At 48.5% G+C, this 13,240-nt stretch overlaps 1 protein-coding gene across 5 annotated transcripts in view; it reads right to left on the bottom strand.

Annotated features, from left to right (window-relative positions):
• LOC121576423 (tumor protein 63) overlaps nucleotides 1-13,240 on the bottom strand; it is a 106,235-nt gene that overhangs the window by 65,301 nt on the left and 27,694 nt on the right. For 2 of the 5 annotated variants that reach the window (XM_041889552.2, XM_041889555.2), the window contains exons 2-3: nucleotides 6,751-6,888; nucleotides 6,425-6,560 (exon numbers count right to left, since the gene is read on the bottom strand). In XM_041889552.2, the coding sequence (XP_041745486.1) occupies nucleotides 6,425-6,560; nucleotides 6,751-6,888 (274 nt within the window). Of the gene's footprint in view, nucleotides 1-6,424; nucleotides 6,561-6,750; nucleotides 6,997-13,240 lie in introns of those variants that run through there. The other 3 variants (XM_041889551.2, XM_041889553.2, XM_041889560.2) reach the window with 2 other exon arrangements.

Genomic DNA, 13,240 nt, shown 5'->3' with positions numbered 1-13,240 from the left:
CAGAGGTTAAACAGCAAGCATGAGGAATGTGCCTTATTGTGCCGTGCTCATAAGCTATAAGGTAAATAATAATTCCCCACGTAGCTAATGAAAAAGAGGAGAGATCTGATGATGATCAGTACAGTACATTCCCACTATGCACATAAAATAGGAAACTATGTGAATTATATTGCTAAATATTATTATTAAGTTAAAGCATTCAGACCAGCGTTACTGATTTTACCTTCGTAAACAACATTTTCAGAGCCTCTGAGCATTGCTGATGTTGGAACTAGCATGCGATATGGGAGTTGTCCATAACCCCACGTGAGATATTGAAACAAATAATTGATTGAGTTAAAGGTTACTTGCGTAACCCTGGTTCTCTGATATTACGAGTGATATGCATCACAACATTCCCTTGCTCACCAGAGCGCGAGGAAGAGAAGCATGCTTGAGATTAACCAGAGGGTGGGAGAGTGGCTCCTTTTTGTGGAGGTGAGGGGCTCACCTCATTCGCCACTCTACCCGTCTGTCTCCAACAGACGCTTTTGATAGGTTCTTCCGAGAGTAGGCGACCATAGCGACATATCCCCCAACATCTGAGATATCTCAGAAGAACCGGGGTCACGTGAGTAACCTTAAGTTATGCTGAGCGAAAATAGTCTTTCAAAAAGAGATCATAGTGTGAATTCTTGAGGTTCTGCAAAGACACAACAGCATCTGTTGAAATGCAGTGAAAGGTATTCAGCTGTAACTAATTCAGATAATATAATAATAATAATAATAATAATAATAATATGCCATTTAGCAGACGCTTTTATCCAAAGCGACTTACAGTCATGTGCGCATACATTTTTACGTATGGGTGGTCCCGGGGATCGAACCCACTACCCTGGGCGTTACAAGCGCCGTGCTCTACCAAATGAGCTACAGAGGACCACAATAGTTCATGAGAGAGTCCTGCTTTGGGAATGAGTCCGTCGGGAATTGGAACTATTCTCTGGCTTGGAGTGTATCACCCCTTTTTTCATTCCATTCAGATGATAACAAAAACCATTCCATGTGAAAACGGAAGTCAAAAGGCAAAATCAGGTGTACCTCGAAAAGGGACTATTATTAGTTATATTAGTTAATAAGAATAAAACTAAATCTGAATTCAAGTTGTAGGAAATTCTTACAGCAATATGTAGCTGTTCAGAAGAAACATGGCAATGTAACGCAACGCATGAGAGGTGTGCTGAAGAAAAGGGTGATTCCAAACACAAACATACAATTAGAGCTGAACCACTCCTCCGCATGCTGACAGAGAGCTACTCTGCTCTGCTGTGAATCACTATCCTGTTCTGGCTTTATCCCATCTCTATGAGGGACCTCTCAGTCTCTGGCTGAATTAGAGCTGAACCACTCCTCCGCATGCTGACAGAGCTACTCTGCTCTGCTGGGAATCACTATCCTGTTCTGGCTTCATCCCATCTCTATCAGGGACCTCTCAGTCTCTGGCTGACTCCCAAAAAAGCACCATATTCCCTATTTAGCGGATTACTTTTGACCAGAGCCCGTAGGGATTGGAGATAGGGCTCTGGTCAGCCAGAGACTGAGAGGTGTCTGCCACGCTCAGCTCTGTGTTGGCCTGGCCATGCTCAGCTCTATGTCTGCCACGCTCAGCTCTGTGTTGGCCTGGCCATGCTCAGCTGATCACAGCTTTATCAGGCTGTTCTATCAGCTGTTTAGGGTAGGATATAGCCTTTCTCATGACACTGTTTCTGACACATTCCTTCATGTTATTCTACCCTGCACCTTTTCTCTCCTCCTCCCCCTGTTCCCCACCCAGGTAGAGGTGAAACAGAGCGAAAGAGAGCGAGCGAGCGAGAGAGAGAGAGAGAGAGAGAGAGAGAGAGAGGAGACAGAGAGAGAGACAGAGAGAGAGAGAGAGACAGAGAGAGAGAGAGAGAGAGAGATGAGACCTCTGAGGGAGGCAGGTGCTGCGTTAAATTGCTGCCCTGCAGCTACGGGGGAAAATCCTACCAGAAGAAAAGGAATTTCAAATGAAACATGAAACCCTCCACAAACAACCAGTCCCCCAGGGTCCTCAACAGAATGGCATTCTAACAACTCATGAAAGCGAGAGAGACACCTCTGGAGAAGGGAGGTGATTTGGGGGAGGGAGGTGATTTGGGGGACGGAGGGGGGAGGTATTTGGGGGACGGAGGGGGGAGGTATTTGCCTTGTCCATCGTGGTCTTTCATCAACAGAGGCTGGGATCCAACTAGGTAATAATCGGGCTGGGCGGCAGGCTGGGCGGCAGGCATGGTGATTGGCACCCTGCCACGCCCAGCCCCACACCGTACCACGCCCCTCCCTTGGTGAAGGGAAGGTGGGTGGAGGTGGAGCGGAAGGTGGGGGCGCGGTATTAATCACTAGATCAAGAGAGGTATTAATCACTAGAGAGAGAGAGCAGAACAGCCCCCCTGAGGGCAGCATAGTGGAGTTGGAACGGTATTACTCAGTTGCACACACTGCTCTGCTGCCGGACAACAGCATTCCTCCACGGGGAGGGGAACAGAGGAGCATCCACCTCATCTACAATAACATATGACATTTAAAAAAATATATATCCAGTCATGCCATCTAAGTAATCTAACTGGTGTAACATTATGGCAACACCCCTTGAATATGGCCGGTGTCAGTAAACGTCGGCAAAAAAAACGTTATTAAATTGTTGCCAGCAGCACAGTTGCAGTCACCAACGCTCTGGATAACATGAAAACAGCCTAACCAGCTCTGCTAGGGCGAGTCAAATGGTCAGAGTGAGATGTTCTCTCATTTGTGTCTGGAAGTAGCTAGCAAGCTAGCCAACGTTAGCCAGTTAGCTTGGGTGCTTGACTGTTGTTAGGACAGGACGCTCGGATCAACCCTACTCCTCCGCCAGTGCGTCCAGTGTGCGCTCTGAACGCTCCGAGAGCGAAACGCTCTAAATTTACGAACGGACAATCTGACAACGCTCTGAGTTTACGAACGCCCAGAGCACACTCTGGCACTCCAGATTAAATTCACGAACACACCCGTAGTATAAATCTTTGGTTGTTTAGTACATGGCCTCACATGTATTTCTTTAAAGAGATGGGTGGGGCTAAAGCTTAATAGGGTGTGAACGATGCTGAATGGGTGTAGACAAAGAAGAGCTCTCCAGTAGGTGTGCCAAAACATTCAAGGGCCATTTTCTCAAAAGTAGGTTTAGAAGTTTATGAACTTTCAAAGCAGAATTACTTTTTTTACAATTTTCTAGCTCTGAGTCTCTGCTTTTATCCAATGTAAAAAACACAATTTCAAATGTTGCTCCATATGACCGAATCGAGCCGGTCGGTCACATATCACCAACAGTGACTGTGTGGTGTACAATAGTGGTAGGAGCGGGTTTTACTTTACAGATGAAAACTGGTGATTCGGTGGAGATAGAATGCCCTACCATTAATAGAAATGGAATCTACAATATATGATATGTTATAAATCCGAGAAAGAAAAAAGCTTCATGCACTTGCATTACAAAAGGTAGACATCTTGAACGCTGCATGAATTCATGCTGTTCCCATCTTCAAACTGCATCGATGACTGTCTGTCATTGGACTCCTAATGTACTGACATTCTGATCTACGATTTAAATATCCAAACGCCCCACCAATCCCAAGCCAATATCCAAACGCCCCACCAATCCCAAGCCAATATCCAAACGCCCCACCAATCCCAAGCCAATATCCAAACGCCCCACCAATCCCAAGCCAATATCCAAATGCCCCACCAATCCCAAGCCTAATCAGAACTCTAACCAGCTCGTTGCTCGCTACACCTCCAGACGTCTTCCTGTGGGACTTACCCCCCAGTTAGGTCTATTCATCTTCACTAGTCTTGTCAAACAAATATTTTGAATTTTACATTTGTGACATTTTCCAGTCGGCTACTCATAGTATTGTAATATTATAATGTTGTGTACGTATTTAGCCATGTCCCAGTACAGGACTCACAGGTAGAGGCTGATCAGGTGGAGGCTAGTCAGGTAGAGGCTGGTCAGGCAGAGGCTGGTCAGGTAGAGGCTGGTCAGGTAGAGGCTGGTCAGGTAGAGGCTGGTCAGGTGGAGGCTGGTCAGGTAGAGGCTGGTCAGGTAGAGGCTGGTCAGGCAGAGGCTGGTCAGATAGAGGGTGGTCAGGTAGAGGCTGGTCAGGTAGAGGCTGGTCAGGTAGAGGGAGGCTGGTCAGGTAGAGGGTGGTCAGGTAGAGGCTGGTCAGGTAGAGGGTGGTCAGGTAGAGGCTGGTCAGGTAGAGGGTGGTCAGGTAGAGGGTGGTCAGGTAGAGGCTGGTCAGGTAGAGGCTGGTCAGGTAGAGGGTGGTCAGGTAGAGGCTGGTCAGGTAGAGGGTGGTCAGGTAGAGGCTGGTCAGGTAGAGGCTGGTCAGGTAGAGGCTAGTCAGGTAGAGGGTGGTCAGGTGGAGGGTGGTCAGGTAGAGGGTGGTCAGGTAGAGGGTGGTCAGGTAGAGGGTGGTCAGGTAGAGGCTGGTCAGGTAGAGGGTGGTCAGGTAGAGGCTGGTCAGGTAGAGGCTGGTCAGGTAGAGGGTGGTCAGGTAGAGGGTGGTCAGGTAGAGGCTGGTCAGGTAGAGGCTAGTCAGGTAGAGGCTGGTCAGGTAGAGGCTGGTCAGGTAGAGGCTAGTCAGGTAGAGGCTGGTCAGGTAGAGGCTGGTCAGGTAGAGGGTGGTCAGGTAGAGGGTGGTCAAGTAGAGGCTGGTCAGGTAGAGGGTGGTCAGGTAGAGGCTGGTCAGGTAGAGGGTGGTCAGGTAGAGGCTGGTCAGGTAGAGGCTGGTCAGGTAGAGGCTGGTCAGGTAGAGGGTGGTCAGGTAGAGGGTGGTCAGGTAGAGGGTGGTCAGGTAGAGGGTGGTCAGGTAGAGGCTGGTCAGATAGAGGCTGGTCAGATAGAGGGTGGTCAGGTAGAGGGTGGTCAGGTAGAGGATGGTCAGGTAGAGGCTGGTCAGGTAGAGGCTGGTCAGGTAGAGGGTGGTCAGGTAGAGGGTGGTCAGGTAGAGACTAGTCAGGTAGAGGCTGGTCAGGTAGAGGGTGGTCAGGTAGAGGGTGGTCAGGTAGAGGGTGGTCAGGTAGAGGCTGGTCAGGTAGAGGCTGGTCAGGTAGAGGCTGGTCAGGCAGAGGCTAGTCAGGTAGAGGGTGGTCAGGTAGAGGGTGGTCAGGTAGAGGGTGGTCAGGTAGAGGGTGGTCAGGTAGAGGATGGTCAGGTAGAGGCTGGTCAGGTAGAGGGTGGTCAGGTAGAGGGTGGTCAGGTAGAGGCTGGTCAGGTAGAGGCTGGTCAGGTAGAGGCTGGTCGGGTAGAGGCTGGTCAGGTAGAGGGTGGTCAGGTAGAGGCTGGTCAGGTAGAGGCTAGTCAGGTAGAGGGTGGTCAGGTAGAGGGTGGTCAGGTAGAGGGTGGTCAGGTAGAGGCTGGTCAGGTAGAGGCTGGTCAGGTAGAGGCTAGTCAGGTAGAGGGTGGTCAGGTAGAGGCTGGTCAGGTAGAGGCTGGTCAGGTAGAGGCTGGTCAGGTAGAGGGTGGTCAGGTAGAGGGTGGTCAGGTAGAGGGTGGTCAGGTAGAGGCTGGTCAGGCAGAGGGTGGTCAGGTAGAGGCTGGTCAGGTAGAGGCTGGTCAGGTAGAGGGTGGTCAGATAGAGGGTGGTCAGGTAGAGGGTGGTCAGGTAGAGGGTGGTCAGATAGAGGCTGGTCAGGTAGAGGGTGGTCAGGTAGAGGGTGGCCAGGTAGAGGCTGGTCAGGTAGAGGCTGGTCAGGTAGAGGCTGGTCAGGTAGAGGCTGGTCAGGTAGAGGGTGGTCAGGTAGAGGCTGGTCAGGTAGAGGCTGGTCAGATAGAGGGTGGTCAGGTAGAGGCTGGTCAGGTAGAGGCTGGTCAGGTAGAGGGTGGTCAGATAGAGGGTGGTCAGATAGAGGCTGGTCAGGTAGAGGCTGGTCAGGTAGAGGCTGGTCAGGTAGAGGCTGGTCAGGTAGAGGCTAGTCAGGTAGAGGCTGGTCAGGTAGAGGGTGGTCAGGTAGAGGCTAGTCAGGTAGAGGCTGGTCAGGTAGAGGCTGGTCAGGTAGAGGCTGGTCAGGTAGAGGCTGGTCAGGTAGAGGCTGGTCAGGCAGAGGCTGGTCAGATAGAGGGTGGTCAGGTAGAGGCTGGTCAGGTAGAGGCTAGTCAGGTAGAGGGTGGTCAGGTAGAGGCTGGTCAGATAGAGGGTGGTCAGGTAGAGGCTGGTCAGGTAGAGGGTGGTCAGATAGAGGCTGGTCAGATAGAGGGTGGTCAGGTAGAGGGTGGTCAGGTAGAGGGATGGTGATTGTACAGGTAGTAGAGTCCATGCTGATCTGAATATTGTACAGTATGTGGTTGCTTTACTGTTTTGTAGCGTGTACTGTAACATGAACTTACAGACAGTGGATCCTGGCCCTCATGCATGGTGATGCAGTCCATGCTGATCTGGATGGTGTTGCCTGCTGGTCCATCTCTGTCTGTTGGGCTGTCGGAGACGTTCAGCTGTATGGGCTGCAACGAGTGGAACGCTGACCTGAAACACAGCGCAATACTGATTTAACTAGGTTTAGAACTGTGTGGTGTGTGTGTGGTGTGTGGTGTGTGTGTGGTGTGTGTGGTGTGTGTGTGGTGTGTGTGTGGTGTGTGGTGTGTGTGTGTGGTGAGTGGTGAGTGGTGTGTGTGGTGTGTGTGTGGTGTGTGTGTTTTTGTGTTTGTAGACTCACTGGTCCAGCATCTCCAGTAGCTGGTTGAACACATCCTGACTGAGGATGTCAGAGCTCTGTTCTGATTGGTTCTGCGACATCATGGAGGCCAGGAAGGAACTCTCTGTACAGGACAAACGGGAGGAGGCGTCTCTATACCTGCAGGAAGTGAGAGAGAGGAACACCATCACTAACTACTATAACTCAGAGGGGCTTGGCAGGGGGCACGGTCAGCCCGTTGGCACGGCTGAATTTTAGAGAACATTTTAGAGGCCCCCACGAATCAACCGCACATCGTGCAGATCATGGTTTCATAATTCTGATTCGGGGAAAAGCTACATTATATATACACACACAAAAGTATGTGGACACCCCACGTTGGCAGTAAAATGGCCTTACTGAAGAGCTCAGTGACTCAACGTGGCACCATCATAGGATGCCGCCTTTCCAACAAGTCAGTTCGTCAAATTTCTGCCCTGCTAGAGCTGCCCCGGTCAAGTGCTGTTATTGTGAAGTGGAAACGTCTAGGAGCAACAACGACTCAGCCGCGAAGTGGTAGGCCACACAAGCTCACAGAACAGGACCGCCAAGTGCTGAAGTGCGTAGCGTGTAAAAATGGTCTGTCCTCGGCGGCAACACTCACTACTGCCTCTGGAAGCAACGTCAGCACAAGAACTGTTCGTCAGGAGCTTCATGAAATGGGTTTCCATGGCCGAGCAGCCGCACACAAGCATAAGATCCCCATGCGCAATGCCAAGCGTTGGCTGGAGTGGTGTAAAGCTCACCACCATTGGACTCTGGAGCAGTGGAAACGCATTCTCTGGAGTGATGAATCACGCTTCACCATCTGGCAGTCCGACGGACGAATCTGGGTTTGGCGGATGCCAGGAGAACGCTACCTGCCCCAATGCATAGTGCCAACTGTAAAGTTTGGTGGAGGAGGCATAATGGTCTGGGGTGTTTTTCATGGTTCGGGCTAGGCCCCTTAGTTCCAGTGAAGGGAAATCTTAACACTACAGCATACAATGATATTCTAGACAATTCTGTGCTTCCAAATTTGTGGCAACAGTTTGGGGAAGGCCCTTTCCTGTTTCAGCATGACAATGCCCCTGTGCACAAATCGAGGTCCATACAGAAATGGTTTGTCGAGATCGGCGTGGAAGAACTTGACTGGCCTGCACAGAGCCCTGACCTCAACCCCATCGAACACCTTTGGGATGAATTGGAACGCCGACTGCGAGCCAGGCCTAATCACCCAACATCAGTGCCCGACCTCACTAATGCTCTTGTGGCTGAATGGAAGCAAGTCCCCGCAGCAATGTTCCAACATCTAGTGGAAAGCCTTCCCAGAAGAGTGGAGGCTGTTATAGCAGCAAAGAGGGGGACCAACTCCATATTAATGCCCATGATTTTTGGAATGAGATGTTCTATGAGCAGGTGTCCACATACTGTTGGTCATGTAGTGTATCTAGAGCTGCTCCTATGGCAGATTGTCCCGGGCTTCTGGCTGTCTAGATCCCTGCTGTTTGTTGTCCCGGGCTTCTGGCTGTCTAGATCCCTGCTGTTTGTTGTCCCGGGCTTCTGGCTGTCTAGATCCCTGCTGTTTGTTGTCCCGGGCTTCTGGCTGTCTAGATCCCTGCTGTTTGTTGTCCCGGGCTTCTGGCTGTCTAGATCCCTGCTGTTTGTTGTCCCGGGCTTCTGGCTGTCTAGATCCCTGCTGTTTGTTGTCCCGGGCTTCTGGCTGTCTAGATCCCTGCTGTTTGTTGTCCCGGGCTTCTGGCTGTCTAGATCCCTGCTGTTTGTTGTCCCGGGCTTCTGGCTGTCTAGATCCCTGCTGTTTGTTGTCCCGGGCTTCTGGCTGTCTAGATCCCTGCTGTTTGTTGTCCCGGGCTTCTGGCTGTCTAGATCCCTGCTGTTTGTTGTCCCGGGCTTCTGGCTGTCTAGATCCCTGCTGTTTGTTGTCCCGGGCTTCTGGCTGTCTAGATCCCTTCTGTTTGTTGTTCCGGGCTTCTGGCTGTCTAGATCCCTGCTGTTTGTTGTCCCGGGCTTCTGGCTGTCTAGATCCCTGCTGTTTGTTGTCCCGGGCTTCTGGCTGTCTAGATCCCTGCTGTTTGTTGTCCCGGGCTTCTGGCTGTCTAGATCCCTGCTGTTTGTTGTCCCGGCTTCTGGCTGTCTAGATCCCTGCTGTTTGTTGTCCCGGGCTTCTGGCTGTCTAGATCCCTGCTGATTGTCCCGGGCTTCTGGCTGTCTAGATCCCTGCTGTTTGTTGTCCCGGGCTTCTGGCTGTCTAGATCCCTGCTGTTTGTTGTCCCGGGCTTCTGGCTGTCTAGATCCCTGCTGTTTGTTGTCACGGGATGAATCCATTATAACAAATCAGATTATCTCGGGGGCCAATCAAGGCGGAACAACATTGTTGTGGATGGAATTGCTGAATCACCACAAGACCTGGATGGAGTCTAAGGACAAAGTGAGGGAAATGATCACGGAGAAACTGAAGATCAACCACAGGAAGACTGAGGTGGAGCGCGCCCACAGGACTGGAAAAACCATCACCGGCCCAGATGACAGGTCCCGGTCGATATTGGTCAAGTTCCTGAGGTTCAAGGACAAGGTAGCTGATACGGAAAGAGCCAAGAACTTCAGAGGAACGCACATCTTCCTCAACAAGGACTATCCTGAAGCTGTGCGCCAGAAGAGGAAATAACTTATCCCAGCCATGAAAGCTTCCAGAGCGCGTGAGGACATTGTTTACATCCGCTATGACAGGGTCATTGTCCACCCTCCCTCCCAGAAGCCTGGAAGGGATGAGAGACCCACACTTACACACACCAACAGATTAATGGCCTGCTGAATGTATATTTCTTTCTCTTGCTTTGTTTGCTCTTTTCCATATTATGTCTATCTCTGATAAGCTACCCAGGAAAGGGCTGAAAATAGCCCATATGAATATATACTGCTCAAAAAAATAAAGGGAACACTTAAACAACACAATGTAACTCCAAGTCAATCACACTTCTGTGAAATCAAACTGTCCACTTAGGAAGCAACACTGATTGACAATACATTTCACATGCTGTTGTGCAAATGGAATAGACAACAGGTGGAAATTATAGGCAATTAGCAAGACACCCCCAATAAAGGAGTGGTTCTGCAGGTGGTGACCACAGACCACTTCTCAGTTCCTATGCTTCCTGGCTGATGTTTTGGTCACTTTTGAATGCTGGCGGTGCTTTCACTCTAGTGGTAGCATGAGACGGAGTCTACAACCCACACAAGTGGCTCAGGTAGTGCAGCTCATCCAGGATGGCCCATCAATGCGAGCTGTGGCAAGAAGGTTTGCTGTGTCTGTCAGCGTAGTGTCCAGAGCATGGAGGCGCTACCAGGAGACAGGCCAGTACATCAGGAGACGTGGAGGAGGCCGTAGGAGGGCAACAACCCAGCAGCAGGACAGCTACCTCGCCACTGGCGCCCTGTGCTCTTCACAGATGAAAGCAGGTTCACACTGAGCACATGTGACAGACGTGACAGAGTCTGGAGACGCCGTGGAGAACATTCTGCTGCCTGCAACATCCTCCAGCATGACCGGTTTGGCGGTGGGTCAGTCATGGTGTGGGGTGGCATTTCTTTGGGGGGCCGCACAGCCCTCCATGTGCTCGCCAGAGGTAGCCTGACTGCCATTAGGTACCGAGATGGTACCCCTTGTGAGACCATATGCTGGTGCGGTTGGCCCTGGGTTCCTCCTAATGCAAGACAATGCTAGACCTCATGTGGCTGGAGTGTGTCAGCAGTTCCTGCAAGAGGAAGGCATTGATGCTATGGACTGGCCCGCCCGTTCCCCAGACCTGAATCCAATTGAGCACATCTGGGACATCATGTCTCGCTCCATCCACCAACGCCACGTTGCACCACAGACTGTCCAGGAGTTGGCGGATGCTTTAGTCCAGGTCTGGGAGGAGATCCCTCAGGAGACCATCCGCCACCTCATCAGGAGCATGCCCAGGCGTTGTAGGGAGGTCATACAGGCACGTGGAGGCCACACACACTACTGAGCCTCATTTTGACTTGTTTTAAGGACATTACATCAAAGTTGGATCAGCCTGTAGTGTGGTTTTCCACTTTAATTCTGAGGGTGACTCCAAATCCAGACCTCCATGGGTTGATAAATTTGATTTCCATTGATAATTTTTGTGTGATTTTGTTGTCAGCACATTCAACTATGTAAATAAAAAAGTATTTAATAAGATTATTTCATTCATTCAGATCTAGGATGTTATTTTAGTGTTCCCTTTATTTTTTGGAGCAGTGCATGTAGCCTTAGAAATAAGGTTAATGAAATCAATACCTTGCTAACATCAGATAACATTCATATATTAGCCAATTCTGAGATTCACTTAGATAATTCCTCCCAACAGATGCATATCCGTCTTCCCAGTCATTTGAAATCCGTAGATTGGGGCCTAATGAATTTATTTCAATTGACTGATTTCCTTATATGAACTGTAACTCAGTAAAATCTTTGAAATTGTTGCATGTTGCGTTTATATTTTTGTTCAGCGTAATTTCCTGCAATTATACACATTTTGCCATGCAGCTGAGAGAAAATGTTGCAGTTTTAAAGCTAATTTCCTGCAATTCTAACGCATTTTGCCATGACTAACGCTGTTCTTTTGCTCAAACATAATAACAAAATCAATCCTTCTATGCTTATATTTAGGTGATTGTTAGTTCTCAAAGATTATATATATATTTTTTTAATGTATAGCTCCATTATCTTTTCTATATACTTTATATCTGGTTGTAGTTGTTTGAGTTAACACTGAAAGTTTCCTGTAACTAACTACCATAACTCTCTGTCCACAACAGGCGGGATGTCTCTATATCTGTAGGAGAGAAGAGGAACACAATCACTATCTAGTATCACTGACCTCCATCACTAACACACTGTCCAGGACAAATGGGAGAGAGAGAGAGAGAGAGAAACACAATCCTTAACTACTTTAACTAACTACCATCACTAACTACCAGAACTCTCTGTCCAGAACAGGTCTCTCAACCTGCAGGAAGAGAGAGGAACACCATCACTAACTAGTAACTACAACAACTAAGTACCGTAACTAACTAGCATAACAATAACTAAATACCATAACTACCAGGACAGATGGGACGACGGGTCTCTCAACCTGCAGGAAGAGAGAGGAACACCATAACAATTAGGACTGGGAATTGCCAGGGACCTCACGATATGATATTAACACGATACTGGGGTGGCAGGTAGCTTAGTGGTTAAGAGCGTTGTGCCAGTAACCGAAAGGTCGCTGGTTCTAATCCCCGAGCCGACTAGGTGAAAAATCTGTCGATGTACCCTTGAGCAAGGCACTTAACCCTAATTGCTCCTGTAAGTCGCTCCGGATAAGAGCGTCTGCTAAATGACTAAAATGTAATGTAAATGCAATAACCTCTGCAACCTGGTGTGCTAAATGACTCAAATGTGCCGATACGATATGTATTGCGATTCTCACGATTCTATATGTATTGTGACTCGATACTGTGATTGAATGTTCCAGACATACTGCTGAGAAAATAGGGAGCTTGAGAAAATGAGTTTTGATCAGTCAGGGAAATAAAATGGAAAACAAGCTATAGGATGAAAAATACCGGAGTTTTGGCGCCGACACCGGTACAGCCGACTAGCGCTAGCTAACGCTACCTACAATAACAACAAAAATAACACTTTTCTTTTGTTCTTTTTTATTTTTCTCGAATCAATACTTGGGAGTCAAATATCGATATATTGTCCAAAAATAATATTGTGATATGTAACTGTATCTAACTACTAACTACCATAACTAACTAACTACCATTATAACTCAGGACAGGCGGGAGGTCAGGTCTCTATACCTGCAGGAAGAGAGGAGGGGAACACCATAAGATCATAACTAACTACTGTAACTACCATCCAGTAACTAACTACTGTAACTACCATAACTAACTACTGTAACTACCATACAGTAACTAACTACTGTAACTACCAAAACTAACTACTGTAACTACCATACAGTAACTAACTACTGTAACTACCATAACTAACTACTGTAACTACCATCCAGTAACTAACTACTGTAACTACCATCCAGTAACTAACTACTGTAACTACCATCCAGTAACTAACTACTGTAACTACCATCCAGTAACTAACTACTGTAACTACCATAACTAACTACTGTAACTACCATACAGTAACTAACTACTGTAACTACCATAACTAACTACTGTAACTACCATCCAGTAACTAACTACTGTAACTACCATAACTAACTACTGTAACTACCATCCAGTAACTAACTACTGTAACTACCATCCAGTAACTAACTACTGTAACTACCATACAGTAACTAACTACTGTAACTACCATAACTAACTACTGTAACTACCATCCAGTAACTAACTACTGTAACTACCATAACTAACTACTGTAACTACCATCCAGTAACTAACTACTGTAACTACCATC

The sequence above is a fragment of the Coregonus clupeaformis genome, chromosome 11, assembly GCF_020615455.1.
Source record: "Coregonus clupeaformis isolate EN_2021a chromosome 11, ASM2061545v1, whole genome shotgun sequence".
Lineage (NCBI taxonomy): Eukaryota > Metazoa > Chordata > Actinopteri > Salmoniformes > Salmonidae > Coregonus > Coregonus clupeaformis.
This window is presented reverse-complemented; position numbering and strand designations above follow the sequence as displayed.